Source organism: Pseudomassariella vexata (assembly GCF_002105095.1).
Source record: "Pseudomassariella vexata strain CBS 129021 chromosome Unknown BCR38scaffold_1, whole genome shotgun sequence".
NCBI classification, from domain to species: domain Eukaryota; kingdom Fungi; phylum Ascomycota; class Sordariomycetes; order Amphisphaeriales; family Pseudomassariaceae; genus Pseudomassariella; species Pseudomassariella vexata.
The window spans coordinates 3,950,600-3,966,894 of record NW_024467956.1 but is presented as its reverse complement, the minus strand read 5'-3'; the positions used below and the strand labels follow the sequence as shown (position 1 = coordinate 3,966,894).

Genomic DNA, 16,295 nt, shown 5'->3' with positions numbered 1-16,295 from the left:
GGTTTGCAGGTGGATGAACGGACGGACCTGCTATAGTTTTTCCACGACACGGTGCACACTTTGGACTTGACGATTTGATGACAGGCATTCATAGACGGCGTTGCGCTTATATTCGGGTTATACTACGTCCTCACTTTACTCCTTCGTCATCTGGTTCGGGTCGTAAAAATGGACCAGAGAACAAACAATATTTAAGCATCATGATCGTGATTTCTTTCCCAAACCTATTCATTCATCCCCCCTTCAACCCACACTCGGACTTTCTCGAGGGCCTTGTAGCGATGCGAGATCTTGTTTTTCTTGGCTTTGTCCATCTCGGCGTACCTTCGACCGTGTTAACTCAGGGACTGTTTAGGGCTAATGGTCAAGATGTCCTGGGTACTCACGTCTCGCCCTCGTACTCAAATATGGGGTCCCAACCTGTCGTTGGAGTTAGCCACCATCCGGTTTTCTCGGGATAGCATAGCCTATCATGCAGATTAGAACACACCGAAAAAGGTCGGGCCTCGCGCGGGCACTATCTTCCCCTGCAGTGGAATTAGCAGTCGCACAGATCGGGATATGCAGAACTTACATCCGTCTTCCCTTGGAACAGCAACGGCTCATGGCCCGGGCCCTTGGAAAAGGCAAAGGTGCACACGGCCTGGGCCGACTTGTCGTCGTACGCGGCTAAAAGATTGTTGAGGCCTTCGTGGCCGATGGACTGCATGAACCATTTGCTGTCCAACGCATCATATCAGTCATTTGACATCACCCAACCATCCAGATTCTTCTCACATCCCCTTCCTCGTACCCCAACCAACCAAAGAATGCCAAGATAGACGGAGAAGCAGCAGTAGCAGCAGAAGAGGAGAAACTAACATATAAGGCCCCGGCAACCCATTCAAAGCATTGAAGCACAAACACGTATCCTCGACCAACACCGGCCCGCCGACTTTTTGGGCAGCCACGCGACACTTCTCAAGCGTAACCTCCTCAAGGGTGCCCTGCAGCTCGGGCAAGTCCAACGATTGGCTGTTGACCGTGATGGCCGGCTCGAGGATGGCTTTCACCTCGGTCAGCTTGTTGGCGTTGCCCGTGATGAAGTTTACCACTGGAGGGGTTGGTGGGGCCATGATCACTGTTTGCTGTTTGGAAGCCAGAGAGGGATGAGACGGATGAACGAGAATTTTGGGGGTTGGAAGTGGAGATTAAATTTTTGTGTGTTGGTTCAATAGCTTGATCAATGCAGTTTGTCGGCCGCGAGAACGAGGCAAGACCGAATATGAGGACGGCTATGAGAAGTCGATCGAGTGTGGATTTGGCGGCAAAGATGTGACACATCCGGCAAACTGCAACGAGGACGGCTTTATTTCCGTACGACGCACGCTGTGGGTGGTTGGATATTCGGCGGACTTGGCACGGGGGTCGCCGAGGTGGGAATATGCAAGGTGGAAAACCTCAAAACTTCAACTCTCAGCGCCCAGGAAACTAAACAAATAAGGAAGGAGGTAATCTTTTGACATAGTTAGGATCTCAAGACGGGTTGCTTCTATAGAAAATGAGATGAGTACACGGCCTTGGCGGCTATTGCCCTGTGAACATCTCATGATCGTCAGCCCTGGTTCTCGCATCTATACCGGCATCGATTCGTGCTTAATCCCAACCAGTTTCTGTACGGGATATCGCACGTCGGAATTCAGGTCATATACATGACCTTATGTAGCAAATTGCAATATTGGCAATGTCCTTAGGTACCGCCATCATGATCACGGCGCCTCTATCGCTTCCTCTCCCTCTCCATGCCGTATCATAGCGGCCAGGTCATACCCTTTTACGGTATCCTGCATCGCCACTTTTCTGCCCCTCAGGCAGCATTGGGCACTTACGGGCAGACAGCGAGCCCATGCCGTAGACCTCGCAACGTTGCCTTCGCTCCCCATGCAATTCCAAAAGAAATTCTCCAGCTCCAGCGTGTCGTCGGCCTATTCACCACCATGGTCCTTCTTCCACTGCACGAGCCACGCTTCAACCCGCTCTACATTACTCTCCATCTCATCGGCCGTGTTGCTGGTCAACTCCACCACAATCTCCTCGTCGTAGGAGTCCCGTGCCTCTTGGAGCAGCACCTCCATGATTTCCGAGTCGAGGTTCTCTTGGAGCTTTGCCTCGGGATATTTTCTATTTCGTCTCGTCAATATCATCATGAGACTTTCTAACGGGGTGAACTTTGCATTGGGGCGGAAGTAGGGGAGGTGGTCCTAGGGGTAAAATGGGAAAAGTAGGGAAGGTAGGGAGGCAGGGGAGGCAGGGAAAAGGGCCATACCTCGCCGAAAGCCGATCATAGAGCGTCGAGCTATCCACCCTCAGCACAACAACCAGATCGATCCAGCTCTTGGGGAACAAATCACAGGCGTGCCAATCTATGATACAACCGCCTTCCTTGGCTTCGTCTTCCAGAGCATCGAGTAACTGATTTCATTGTTTCTCGTCAGCCAGCCATCCTCTTCACTCTGTTGCCTCAGCCACATTATTCCTTCGTCTTCCAAGCGGAGGAGGACAGTGGAGGAGGGCAGTAGAGCAATATACACCTACCTTATCCTCATCCACAATCCAACACAAGTACTCCTCGTCCCACCCCTCGTGGCACTGCTTATCCTTGACCACCTGGTTGACCGACACGTGCCTCAGCCCCGTCTTCTCGGCCAGTGCCTCACAATGCGTCGTTTTGCCCACGCCGGGCGTGCCCGTGACGATGATGTTTGGTGAAGTGCGTGCCATTTTCAGAACTAGGTGGGGGGAAGGGGGGAAAGGGGGGTTCGTCACGCTTTTCTTCCCTCTACGATTTCCACTTGACGATTTGAAATTCCGCAGGTGCTTCACAAATGTGGTCAGGGCTGAGTTTGGGTTTGCAGTTGTGAAGTTGAAGATTTTCGCGACATTGAATAACTTTTTGATGTTTTTTCGCCCCAGTTGATGTAGGGGAGTCACGTGGGGCCAAATTCGTCCGAAAGACCCCAAACCTCCAAGTGATTGCTAACTATGTACACCAACTTGTGCAACAAGGAAATCGCAGTCGTGACTCACTGAAGATGCCACTTTCTAATGGTATTTACACCCCACGGGCCTCTGCTAATGCGCATGGATAGTTGTCTTCATATCACAGATAGATAGCGTCTCGCGTCGTTAACTCGCAAGCACCATCTCCATCAATACTCCCTCAATCCCACCCGCTTGACGGACCACATGAACTTCACAATACAGCTACAAATAAGCATGTCTCTGAAAAGACAGAGTCACCTCACAATCTCCGGTTGTAGAATTTCGCATGTACAGTTGCGTACACCCAGATACTACACATAGCCTTTTGATACACTCCTTCCCTCCTCCCTCCTCCCACCGTCTCTCTTCTCCGCGACACTCGAAACACAAAAACCACAACGTCATAAAAACGCCATCCCTATAGTTCCGCATGAGCTTTCTAGTTCAATTCCTTGTTATCCATTCAGACAGACATCTCATTATGCACGTAAAAGCTCCCTGGTCAACAAGGATGTTTTTTTTTTCACCGTTTCTCCGACTTTGTTCTCGCACGTGGTCTTTCCCAACCGGTTATATCTTATCATATAGGCGGAATAGGTAGGGACTGTCTGTGCAACCGTCAGAAATGCCATCACCCTCTTTTCAGAACCGCCGCGCTGCGGTGGCGGACTGTTTCGGGGGCGGCACCAATCGAATCAAAATCCAGCCTGACTCTGATGGATAGATATGGACACGTAGTCCGAGGCCGCTCTTTACGCGCCATCGACCTCGACCTCCTCATCCATCTCATTCAGATCGTTCTCGCCGTCGTACTCGTCGTCCCCATCCAGCTTCTCCTGCTGGGCGATTGCCTGTGCGGATACTATCTCAGCTAGACGCTTGAGACGAGGAGTTTGGAGCCCTGGTTTGTTCATGTTAGTTGGACAACTCTCATTGTGGGTAGATAGATCGACTTACATGACGGTGTATAAGTCTCCAGCGCAGTAATGACTCGTGGCTCGGCAATCTCATACGGACCACTGTCGTCCATGTCAACAGCTTGCAACAGCAGTACGTCGCTCTTCTCTGTGACCCGAGAAGCAACAGCCTTCATGATCTCCCCGTTGATGGGTTGTTCGTAATCTGCTACGAGGTACTGGTTCAGTAGCTTCTGGATCTGGTTGGGCGAGAGCCTATAGACCAAGTCAGTTTCGGCACAGCTTCTAGTCAGGGTGGCAGGGGCCACTCACATCCAGCAGATATCTTGGATAATCTCGATATCGTTCAAAGTCGCCTTCTTGAGTTGGAGTAGCTTTGTTGCTTGCTGTGGCACCAATTAATATTTTCTCATGCCAATGACCATTGAAAACGGGATCAGGGAAACACTTACCATCAAATGCTCAAGCTGCAGCGTACCCTCGGGCATGTCGTGGCTCTTGCACCATTCCTCGATACGAGTAATGTTGTAGTTGATCTGCAGACCTCGCTTCCAGGACAGGAAGTTTCGGCGCATGAGAAGATCGTTGAAGGCAGTGACGCCGACCAAGCGGAGAAGCTCAGTCACGGTCTGCGTGATGATAGAATCCTCCAGATAGTACGCCTTCATCGCCCTGAAAACGTTGTTCAAGAGACTCAGAAGGTTGTCCATGCTGTAGGCTGGTGCTGAGTTCGACTGCAGCAGCTTGCCAAGGAACCTATTACTTTCATTCGTGACAAAGCCGGGCAGCGATTGGGATTCGATGATGGCGGGTATAACCATCTTCTGAAGCTTCTTCTTCAGGACCTTCATCCACGTGTGGTAGATGTTGAACTCGAGGCTCTCGAGGTCGTGCTTGACAATCTCGAGCAGGCGGTCGTACTCATAGTTGTCCGTCTTTTGCGCCTCATACCAGTCCTCGGCAAGGAAGACGAACGAAAGCATCTCGTGCACGTTGGACAGCCAGAAGGCACCGGGATTGATGGCCTCCTCGCCGTCGTGCTGCATCACTTCCTGTTGGATGGACTGCATGACATTGGCCAGGAACCTCTCCGACTCCTTGACGAAACCATTGTTCCACATCTCCGAAGTCACCAGATTGATGAGGTAAGAGGGGAACAGGACCTCCTTGTCGGACGGAGGTGGGGTGTTGTTGGGCGATGGGATCTTCAGATTCCTGATGAGACCCACAGTCACTTCCTCGTTCAGGCCATCCTCGTCGGCAAGGAGGCTCTCCAACTCCATCTCGATACTGTCCACACCAGGCGTGAAAGCCGGCGGCTTGCTATATCCCGTAACCGCCATGGAAACAGGACGAGGGTTAAAGGTGGAACTGAACCGGTCGATATCTCGTTGCTCCATGCCAGCACTCCGTCTCTTGGCAGTGGGCTTCTTGGACGAGACGAGGTTGATAAGCCCATTGAGTGGGGGAGCAGCGGCATTGCCGTTGGTGAGCTCCCCGTTGACAGGGCCAGCACGCTTGGCCATTTCGAGCTGATCTTGGAGCTCGGCAAGTTGTTGGCGTAACGTCACCTTCTCGCTTTCGTGGACCGTGGTCTCCTCCCGTATCCGCTCCAATTCCGACTCGGTGGTCCTCAGGTTGTCCCTGAGCTCCTTTTCCAGCTCTCCCAGCCTCTTGGCGTTGGCGTTGGAGTCTTCGTACTTCTGCACCATGGTCTTCAACTCCTCCTCCATGGCCTGCAACTTGGCAGTGGCGATACCAGCCTGGTTGGCCTCGACCTGGAGATCCTTTGTACGCTTCTCCAACTCGTTGTGACGCATCTTCCACGAGTTGATCTGGTTCTCGTAGTTGTCCACACGGCTCTTGAGGTCCTTGTTTTGCGACTTCATGGTACCAAGCGACTGAGTCAACTCGACGACCTTGTTTTCCAGCTTGTAGGATATCTGTTTCAAGTCGCGGGCCTCCTCGCGGACCTTCTTGTACTGTTTCCTTGCCGTCTTTCCACGCCAAAGGCTCTGGATCAAAACCACTTTCTTGCGATAGCTCCTCCACTGCGCCAATTGACGCCTGTTTCGCCACACGCGCTGGATCAGGACAGCAGCATTGCCCATGCGCGTCTCCATGATCTCCTTCCTGCGCAAGTAACCCTTGGCTGCGGCTTGGGCGAGAATAACATTGTTGCGAATGCGCAAAAACGCTCTTCGCTGCTTTTGTCCTCTCCACACTCTCTGGATGGTAGTTGCAGCCTTAACGGTCCGCAACTCTTGCGCCTTGCGGCGGGTGAGATACGCTCTTGTGAGTGCCTGAAAGCGAACGATGGCGCTGCGCGCCTCCAGATATCTGTTGCGGTAGTACCTAGCCTTGAGGTTCTTCTGAATCATGATGGCACACGAGTTGAGACGCTCGGTGCGTAGGTTCTCCATGAAAGCAAGCATGCCAGCCCGGAAGAAAATCTTGGTGAGACCCAACTGGTACTTGTCCTGTCCCTTTCCGGTGCTTTCACCCAGGGCTTGGCTGAGAATGAAGTTTGCCATTGGCCGAATTTCGGAAGTCCATTGAGCGGAGGGCACAAGCATATAGTACCTGAGGGCGAATTCTTCGTAGGTCCAGCGCGTCGGATAACCCGCACAACTAATGCGGACCGTCTCGAGTACACCACAAGCTCTCAGTTGACTGAGGACCATGGGACCTTCGAACTTCCATGCTTCCTTAGCCTCGTTGGGCTTGATGCATCGAATGTAGTGCACGTCTGTGTTGTTGATGGTGCTCATAAGCTCGATGAGCGACGAGCGGAAGATACCTCCAAGAGTTGGCTTGCGGTTAACAGCAACTCCAATCTTCCTTCCAGGTGTTGGCTTGGCCACGTTGGACGCGGCCGACGCAACATCCTTCTCGCGTACAGCCAACGCGGCGTTCAGAACTTGCCCAAGGAACATGTTGCTACTGGCTCGAAGAACCTCCATATGCTCGTCGGGGACGGTATCACGGTTCTTCTCAATGAAGCCCTCCGACTCGTAAGTAACATCTATGGCGTAGTGGCAAACCGTGAAAGCCGACTTTCCAAAACGAGGCTTCTTGAAGAATTTGTTCTTGTCGGCAGAAAAGTTGTGATGGAGCTTGGTGACGAATTGCTCGTCTGAGCCCATGGGGAGACGAGATTCCTCATCCAAAAGAGACAGAATACCCAGCTTATTCTCAATCAGATCGATACAAGGTTGGTTGTCGGAGAAATCGATAAAGGTCCAATCAATCTGCTCCCGGAGATACTCTTCCTGTTCAAGCTTGAAGACATGCGCGTTGAACTCTTGCTGCAGCTTCTCGTTGGCGTAGTTAATACAAAATTGTTCGAATGAGTTCTTGGCAAAGTGCTCGAAACCGTAAATATCAAGCACGCCGATGAAGGAAGAAACGCGGTTCAGCACCTCGTCAGTAGCGAGACTGCGGTTGATGACTTCCACGAGCCAGTCGAAGAGACTTGAGTAGATGTACTTGGCAACTGAATCTCGCACCACAATGGCTTGCTGCTGGGTCAGGTTGGAAACGATCTTCTCTCCTCTGGTAATGAGTTGTTTCTTCACAATCCACTTGGCAAAATTGGTAGCATCGATCCCCAAAATGGAACAAGCACGAGCCAAAGCCGGCTCATTGCCATCCAGCACGCTGTCGTTCCTCGAAGCACCGATCTTAACGTTTCCGAGGTGCAACAGACCGGCCAGAAGCCTGAAGATACCCTGTTGTTGGGTCTCGTCAACTCCGATCGTTTTGAGCGAGGCCTTGGTAGCAATAAACTCGGCCTTGTCGTCCACGCCGTCGATGACTGGAGCATTGCCTTGGTTCAGGTAGTCGAACTGGTCCACGGGAAGAAGGCTCAGCTCTTTCCGCTCAGCATCCGAGGCTCCGGCCACCAGCTGGTAAAAAATATGGTAATTCCTTTCCTTCAGGGGCTGGAAGACCAATCTTGACCGTTCGAGAAGGTATGTGCGGATCTTGGCACCGATAATGTTGGTCTGGTCGTCAAACATGATCTCAATATACTTGCCGAAACGTGACGAGTTGTCGTTCCTCGTAGTCTTTGCGTTACCGAACGCTTCCATGATAGGATTGGTAGCCAGGATCTGCTCTTCCGTCTCACTCATGCTCTCGGCACCCTTTTTAGACTTGGCCCCGGGGTTGTCCGGAGACTCTCTTGTAGCAAAGTATCGCATAATATACTTTGCACTGACCGTTTTTCCAGCTCCCGATTCTCCTGAAACGACAATGGTCTGGTTCTTGCGATCTCTCAACATGTCGCTGCATTTTCTTGTTAGCCAACTGCCCATGTCCAGACGAATCGAGGTACGGGTGGTGTATTTACGCAAAGGCCTCTTCCGCAATGGCAAACAGATGCGGCGCTTGTGTTGCTCTCTGCTTGCCAGCGTAGACTTGAACCATGCCCGGTACATAGAGGGAATCTACCCGAGCGAAGGGATTCGTAGCTATCAAGACGATACCACTATATGTGTAGATTTCCTTTTGCAGGTACCGGAGGCGAATAGCTTGTAGAACTGCCAAGACATGAATCATCAGCAACCCGAACTTTAAAGCTTCATATGCCCGACTGCTCCTGCACGACCATAGGGCAGCAGCAGCGGCTATGGTGGTTGGTTTCAAGCATACCGGCTGGCTCATTCAGATAGGACAAGTTCGTCAAGTCGTCGCTGGCCTCGAGCATTGCCGGGTTCATCAGTGGCGGCAAGGAAGGATCGCTGGAATCCGACAGGGCCGCGAGCGAGAGCTCGACTGTCTTGGTCTGTAGAACAATTCCATGGTCAGCATGGTGTTGTTTGAGGCCGATATCTGCTGCTGGTGGTGGTAGTGATTCTCCGTTTGCTTACCTCTTCATTCTCGAGCTTGAACACCAGCGTCACCTTGGAGCCATCGACCGACTTCTTGACAACCTCGGATGCCACCCAGCCCTCTGTGGCATCGGGCTGCCAAGCTCTGGTGCCAACATCGTAGCTACTCGACATGGGTACGGCAGCTTCTCTAGCTGAAGATTCGAATAGCGTGCGGTGTGGGAGAGAAGAGAAAGTTCGTGGTCACGTCAGGTCGGCGTCGGTCGAGATGGGGGTGGTATTGTCGGAGGATGCAAAGGCCGCTTTAAGGGGCTAGGTAGCGACAGGAGACATTCGTAAGGGAGTAATTAAATCAAAAGGGCAAAAGGCATTCAACTGCATACGGGCATGGAAGGAGAAGAATGGCCGCCGTGGAGAGAGGATGATGGGAATGAGTTGAGGCTTCTTGTTGTCTTTCGCAGGGGACGGGGCTTGACGAAAATCTGTCTTGCAGGTACCAGGTCGTAATGCAGCAGATTCACAAGTTATTACGGGAGCACGTACTACAAACTTTGGGGACAGGAGCAAAAGTTGACAGGGGTGACTGTGATCTGGAAAAGGGTCGTGGCTCAATGTTGTCCATTTCGCATTGGCGCGACAGTGCAAGTGCGGATCCCAGGAGGTCTGTCTTGTTAGGTACCGATACCGCTGATCACGGCTGAGACCGGTGTGGAATGGAAGTGAGTGGTACCAGCCACCACTAAGCTGGCGGGAGCTGGGCCTGAGAGGCTGGTGGTCCACTGTCCAGTTGTTTCTTCTACTGCAGGCCCTTCTCCTTTCTGCATCTGCACGGGCATCAACAGTTCATAGAGGCGCTTTGCCCTCAGTCCGATCAGTCATTTACAGGCCGTATTAGTGTAAATAATTTGAGGTTAGTAGTCGCAACATGATGCAAATCAACAACATGTCGGTTATGCCTGAGGTTGAGAGTTTCGCCTAGAGTACAGGGAGGACCCGACGACTTGATGTTGAAGTCCATTTTGCACGTGGATTTTCCTTTATAATTCAAGACTTGCCTAACATGGATCGGTTGACGGGCAGAAGCACTACAAACTTCGGGCGATAGAACCGTGGACAGCAGTGATCAGAGTTAATCTTGAAGACACGCAGATTTCGCCTTCAACGGAGATCTTTAGATGCCAGGTTATTTAGACGGCTTTCATCATCCAGCAAAACCATGTTAAAGCCTACTTAAGATGGTAGGCAAAGTACACCTGATGCAACCGCGCGGTCCCTTGATGGCACCCTTTTGGGCAGACCGACTAATAACCCCCGACCTTTCCTGATTCCGCGAGCTTTAGGTTAGTGGGTAGTTGCACTGGACGCCCCGAAGCCTGTGCAGGAACGCGCCACCCAAGACGAACTGGTCTTGCCGGCTCTGCAGGGGTGGTCTGTAGAGTTGTTGGGATACATTCTCACCTCTGCGAACCCAGTTGATACATCTTCATAGGATTTTTAAAGTCTTTGTCTACGTTCGTGAATTTTTGGGCATAGAGGGTAGGGTAGTGATAGAGATACTCGTACAGCCCACAGTAGATACCACAGAGAGCCATTGACCGTCGACTCAGTAAATAAGACCTAAAACAGTAGAGTCGCATCGGCATCGACTCCCCGGATCTGTGCAAGGGGTGTGGAGAACCTTCAATCGGCAAACCCGACGCATTCTCAAAGCCATCCACCCATTTCGATCAACCCGCAGGCTGGCTTTTCCAAGTACAGCCAACAAAAAGAGATTGTGTACACATGCAGATACATTTCATCCTACCGAGTTTCAAAACATACCTAGTAGCCTGCGCTTTTCTTTGGTCGGCCCGCGGCGGTTAGCAAACCCAACTCTACGTATCTGTCAACTCATCAATAGGTGGTAGATCATGCGATGGTTCTAGTGTCTTGCGTGTCTTCGCCGCCCTGTCTCAGAGAACTTCTACAAAACTTGAGATGGTTGCACCACCAAGTATGACAAGGCAATCAAATGATTTGATTAAAGGCATCAACAAACCCAGGTCCGCAGTCCAGGAATGACCCGGTCGCAAGTTATGCCAATCATGCTCCCAAAGCATGTCACAGGGTGGGTATACAAGCATCCAAGCACGTGGTTTTGTGGCATGGTATAACAGCATAACATGTAAGATCCAAGCCCCTATATCGGAATTCATCTCCAGCATGTATACACCTCTTCAAGGGCTTTTTGCGCTGTTGTCATGCCACATCAAAACCGAGCTGTCCCTTTGGTGAAAACCTTCGAGAAATCAATTTTCTGTACCGCCTGTTGAATTGTACATTTTCCGACCATCACTGCCAAGTTTCTTTCAACGCTGCCGGGCGCCTCTAATCCTCGAGTTGATATTTCCAACGGTCTCGCGATGCCGATTCCTTCTTGCCTGAGCAACTTAATACAGGACACGAACCATGATTTTTGCTGTTGGAGTTAGATCGGTACCCACAGAAGGATTTGTACAGTTAAACTTACAGCTCAGTGCCTCAAGTGCATCGAAGAGCTCCTTCATGTCGCCAAGGTTCACATCGCTTACATCGGCCATCAAATAAGCAACCTAAATGTGTTAGATCAAATTCCAGATTCCTATCATAACCATATAGACTTACGTCACCCCTGCTGTCACTAATCTGTTTGTCAACGTTGTGGTTGCCAAAGATCTCGTTCACTGTTCACTTAAATCAGCAGCTGCACATAGAAGTTGACCTCTGCTTCTCTTACCCTTGCGGAGAACACCTGGAACGTTGTGGTGGACGTAGATAACCTGTGTTCAAGTTAGCAACTTACAGTCCCAGCTTCCGTGGAACGTACCCGAGCGTAGTTAGGTTCATCCAGTGTCAGAGAACGCAGGTTGACTTCAGGCAGGTTCACGCTGCCCAGTGTCACTCCCTGGTTGATGTATCTGACTAAAGCATCACTGACTGGATGGTAACACAGGTTAGAGAAAGCCACTTGCAGTGTCGGTTGACGTGTGAGCTTATACCTTCAACTCCGATTGCCCTTTGTGCCTCCTCCGTGCTGCCGCCAATGTGAGGTGTGAGGATAATATTCTTCACGCTGCGGAGATCCTCGCCCCATTGGTTGAGTTGACGGTTGAAGTAGTCGCCATTCGCTGAGGGCTCGTTTGGGTAGACGTCCAAGGCCGCACCTGCGATCTTACCGCTGCGCATTGCGTTGATGAGAGCCTGGATGTCTACCACAGTTCCACGACTGGCGTTGATTAGGTAGGACCCCTCCTTCATTTTCTCCAGCTGTGCCGTGGAAATCATGTTCTTTGTCTCCGGCAGCTCGGGTACGTGGAGAGTAACGAAGTCGGCTTCCGTCAGGAGGGCTTCCAGGGTTGGCACTTGGCGGGCTGTACCTAGACCCATTAAGGTCACAACATCATAGTAGATGACAGTCATGCCCATAGCTTCTGCCAGCACTGAGAGTTGGGAGCCGATGTGTCCATATCCAACAATGCCTGCATTTCATGAGGTTAGAAGCACCCGCAAAAGAAGCTTGTTGCAGGATACACCCACCCAGCGTTTTCCCGCGAATCTCCCAGCACTTGGCGCTGACCTTGTTCCAAGTACCCTGGTGCATCTCATTGGACCGATCCCCAAGCTGACGCGCGAGAGAGATGATTTCTCCAATCACCAATTCGGCAACACTGCGGGAGTTGGCAAAAGGCGAGTTGAACACAGCAATACCATGCTTAGCAGCATACTCGAGGTCAACCTGGTTAGTGCCGATACAGAAGCAACCGATTACGAGCAGATTCTTAGCCTCCCGAAGCACCTTCTCCGTTAACTTGGTCTTGGATCGGATGCCAATGACTTGAACATCTCTATACATAGTAGTGGTAAGCAACTTATGCGCGATTCTGTTAATGAATTTGCTAGAACTAACTTGATCTTCTCGATGAGCTGGTCCTCGGGTAACGAGGTCTTCAAGGCTTCAACTTGATAACCCTGGCCCGTAAGAATGTTCCTCCCGCTCTGGTTCACATTCTCCAGAAGAAGAATCTTGATATCTTTGCTGTTGAAGGGCTTCAATTGCTTTGTCAATCCTCGCTGGGGAAGTTTGCTGCTAAAGCTTGATGGCGGGGAATGGAACGCGGCTGTCATACGTTTAGGAGTCAGTAACTTCACGACGGTGCAATCTCCAAGATTGTAAGTCCAATATCAGAGGACCAGAAGGACTCCTAGAAGAGCTTGGTTGAGGGGAATTGTGTTCCCGAGCCGAGTTAGAAGAGAGACTGTTGACACTAAAGGCTCACCTGAGGGTGAAGTTGAGACACTCATCCGAGTAGCGAAGTCGGGTTGTGTGGACAGAGCAATATCTTTGGGCTGCGCCATTGTGTTGGGGTTTTCCTCGGAATGGCAAAGAAGCTTTGGAATAATTGAGTATTTGCTACGTTGAATAGTCCAAGTTTGAGGTTCTATTTGAGTTTAAGGAACTTGAGAAATCGACGTTGAGTCACTCGAATGTTGCACGTGTAGACGTCGAAAGTCGATCGATGCACACTAAGCTTCCCCACAGCGTTACGTAGACAGGGAAAAGTTTTGTAAGCACTCGCGGGCAGCCCAAGGTGCCAATCATGAAGTAGCTATAGTCATATTTATGCCTCCCGAAAATCCCAAAACTGGGCACTCGGAAGTCTTATAGTGAGTTGTCACTGGCCAGACTCAAATTCGGGAGCTTCAACACTGTAGGAAATGCAGGAAATCCTGCCATTACACAAATAATCAATGAATGCTCGGAAGTGCCTCGCTCCGTCATCGGATTGCATCATCACACAAAATATGGGGACATTGGAAACATAAACCGACCTATATGTTTGCAAGCGATTTATCCACCACGACCTCAAGTAGCTGTGGTTCAGTTTTCTATCATGGTGTTTCCTACGTCAGTCACATTCATCCTGGGTAACATGGGAGAACCACGACAAACTCAAGGCCCTAAATCTTGAATATTGCCAAAATTAATAATTATAGAATTAAGTCAATTTCATGTCAACCAAAGGATTTCAATCAAGGCCGGGGTTGCGTGATGATTAGGTCCATGTGCTAGTCATGTACATATATGCGACCTCTAAAGGAGTAAGCCACTTCCACGGGCTTCCTCTGACTGCTCCTTATCTCGAGACTCTGTATGAATAGCCCTGCTGCGTCTGCATTGACATCCTGAGCCTAAAAATTCGCCTGTCTCTATGCATCATATTGCCCACCAAGAGCGGACCGCTAGCCCCTCCTCTGCTGACCAGCAAGCTCAGACAAACGTAGAAAAAACCACGGCAACATAACATAAGATTCCGAAAGCAACCTGAACCTATTAGGAATGCCAGTCTATTTTGGGGGACCAGCTGCAAAGTCATGCTCTCTGCATCCTGTCCATATGGTCACGGGTGAGGCCCGTAAAAGTGGGGTACAAGTCGGGTACGGGTACTGGGCGAGGGCCACCAATACAGGCCACCCAATGAATATGACAGCTGACCAAACCCTGTGCGGTCTGGCCAGCAATTCTGTCGAGATGTCTTCGGATTGATGAAGGGGTCCGGTAGTTTAGCTCTGCTTGCACTCAGCCGCCTCCTTGTTAGGCTTGGCGGCGTCGTCCTTTTTAAAACGTTAGCAATTTTGATCAGGTTGTTGGGCCAAGGTATGGGAGACAAACATCTTCCTCAGATTCCTCCTCGTCCTCATCACGGTCGTCGCTGAGGTCGTCATCCTCTTCATCGTCGTCCTCGTCGAATGCATCCTCATCAAGGTCCTCCAGCTCCTCGAAAGCCAAGGCCTCACCGGTGAACCAGTCAATGGCTCGGGGAATCAACTTCTCCTTGATATCTTCGCCGAGCTGATAGTCCAGCTCCAAGCGCTCTTCGATGTCAGACGCGGCATCATCGTCGTCATCATCAGTGGGAGCCTTGGGAGGGGAGAAGAAGTTGAAGAATGACTCAGTGGGGACGGTCTTCTTGACAATGCGGGTTTGTTTGGTGTCTGGCAATCATTTAGTACTAGCATCCGAGAAAATTGAAGACGAATCACTTACTCTTGTTTCGCTGCTTCTTGCTCTCAACACGGACGGTCAGATCTTCACCTTCCTTCCAGTTGATCTTGTCTCCCTCCGCGTGGTCGTAGATGAAGTCACCGCCGTATCCACTCTCGTTCTGGTAGTAGTAGGTCTTGGTAATAGACTTGTTGGTGAAGTAGTTGTTGTCATCGAAGTCGAAGATCAGGCGAAATCCGGGCTTATCGAGATACTCCATGCGGATATCGACCAGATGCTTGAGGGCGGCCTCATCGCGATCAGTGATCATCTCAGCAAGAGAGATCTGGTTCTTCATGGCAGAAAGCCAGAACTCGGGAATGCCAGAGACGCTCTCCGTAGACTCTGCGGGCTTCACTTCCGTCTTCTCTGCCTCTGCCTCTTCCTTCTCATTTTCATCATCCTCGAGCTCCTCCTCTCCAATCTTGACCTGCTCCTCGGTTGGCTCAGCAGAGCCAGTGACGATCTTGGCACGCTCTTGGTAGAGCGGGGTGAACTTGGCGAAGTACTTCTTTTCAAGCTGCAGAACCTCCTCCTGGAACTCGGCCTCAAGCTTCGAGTGCTCCTTCTGGATGCCCTTCAAGCCAGCGACACGGCGACGGACCGGGGCAGGTAGCGACTCAATGTAGCCAGATGAGCGGCCAACCAGAGATCCGAGGCGGCCCTGAATCATCTGGACGAGCTGGGGGTTCCCGGCGAAGATAGACGCAGCAGCAGCGCGCTCGGCGAGATCATCTATCAGAAAAAAAATATAGGTGAGCAAAAGATACCATGGTAACGTGGCGTGGAGATTTCCTGCACTTACCTTCCTTGATGCTGGCGACGCCGGGCTGTTGGGCATGGGAGGAGATGGGAGCGTTGTTGGCCGGGGTGTTCTGCGGGGTCCTATTTGATGACAATATAATCAGCAACATGATACTTGAAACGTATTCCAGCGAGTTTGGGGGTTGGGGAACATACGGTGCAGTCGGCTCATTGCGTCTGTTCTTGATGGGTTCGGCCATGGCTGATGTTGTGTGTATCACAGTCGAGCTCACCGATTTTGGTTGGGGAAAGTTAGTCTGGTAGGCTGGGTCACAGCAAAGTGTGCTGTGCGGCAGTAGACAATTGAAAGAACGTGGATATAAAAGATTGAGGAAGAGTGCAGTCAGCGTTACGTCACAAAGACACGAGGTTGGACCGGTAAGAACGGGTCGAAAAGGACCTGCGGAAGTGTGCGATCCAAATGTGATGGGGATTTGAGAGTTGGGAGTTGGGGGAGTCGACAGGAAAAGTTGATCGGGCGAAGTCCAACTCGAAGTGGAGGTGAACAATCGAACTGACTTAAGCCACAAGCGCGATGGTCAATCTGGTGGGAGGCGAATGGAAGTGGGGGAAAGAGCAGAGCAGCAGTGATGAGCCTTCCCCTCCACGCACGACAAGCCGGGGTTCGTCCTGATTTTTTTTTTCCCCTTTGTTGGG

The 16,295-nt window shown here is 51.1% G+C and overlaps 5 protein-coding genes across 5 annotated transcripts; all 5 read right to left on the bottom strand.

Moving 5' to 3' along the window:
* Positions 1–45: 45 nt before the first annotated feature.
* BCR38DRAFT_25698 (putative ham1 family protein) lies at positions 46–1,281 on the bottom strand. Its single transcript, XM_040854443.1, has 5 exons — positions 862–1,281; positions 575–719; positions 491–527; positions 387–420; positions 46–324 (listed from the first exon to the last, which is right to left on the bottom strand). Exons 1-5 carry the CDS (start codon positions 1,113–1,115, stop codon positions 225–227), a joined length of 570 nt encoding a protein of 189 aa, XP_040721622.1. The 5' UTR covers positions 1,116–1,281; the 3' UTR covers positions 46–224.
* A 683-nt stretch (positions 1,282–1,964) lies between these two features.
* BCR38DRAFT_454389 (POS9-activating factor FAP7) lies at positions 1,965–2,760 on the bottom strand (the record flags this gene model as incomplete). Its single annotated transcript, XM_040861701.1, has 3 exons — positions 1,965–2,160; positions 2,306–2,451; positions 2,575–2,760. The coding sequence occupies 3 exons, from the start codon at positions 2,758–2,760 to the stop codon at positions 1,965–1,967; spliced, it is 528 nt and encodes a 175-aa protein (XP_040721621.1).
* Positions 2,761–3,773: 1,013 nt separating this feature from the next.
* Positions 3,774–8,947, bottom strand: BCR38DRAFT_330389 (putative myosin MYO2; the record flags this gene model as incomplete). Its single annotated transcript, XM_040854956.1, has 7 exons — positions 3,774–3,922; positions 3,979–4,193; positions 4,251–4,324; positions 4,391–8,228; positions 8,293–8,482; positions 8,595–8,727; positions 8,813–8,947. The coding sequence occupies 7 exons, from the start codon at positions 8,945–8,947 to the stop codon at positions 3,774–3,776; spliced, it is 4,734 nt and encodes a 1,577-aa protein (XP_040721620.1).
* A 2,255-nt stretch (positions 8,948–11,202) lies between these two features.
* On the bottom strand, positions 11,203–13,147 carry BCR38DRAFT_480497 (D-3-phosphoglycerate dehydrogenase 1; the record flags this gene model as incomplete). Its single annotated transcript, XM_040863284.1, has 9 exons — positions 11,203–11,231; positions 11,283–11,364; positions 11,417–11,475; positions 11,529–11,571; positions 11,619–11,728; positions 11,791–12,270; positions 12,329–12,636; positions 12,699–12,909; positions 13,069–13,147. 9 exons carry the CDS (start codon positions 13,145–13,147, stop codon positions 11,203–11,205), a joined length of 1,401 nt encoding a protein of 466 aa, XP_040721619.1.
* A 1,206-nt stretch (positions 13,148–14,353) lies between these two features.
* On the bottom strand, positions 14,354–15,838 carry BCR38DRAFT_331760 (uncharacterized protein; the record flags this gene model as incomplete). The annotated part of the gene is made up of 5 exons (XM_040855090.1): positions 14,354–14,404; positions 14,463–14,785; positions 14,838–15,569; positions 15,640–15,719; positions 15,795–15,838. 5 exons carry the CDS (start codon positions 15,836–15,838, stop codon positions 14,354–14,356), a joined length of 1,230 nt encoding a protein of 409 aa, XP_040721618.1.
* Between the last annotated feature and the right edge of the window lie 457 nt (positions 15,839–16,295).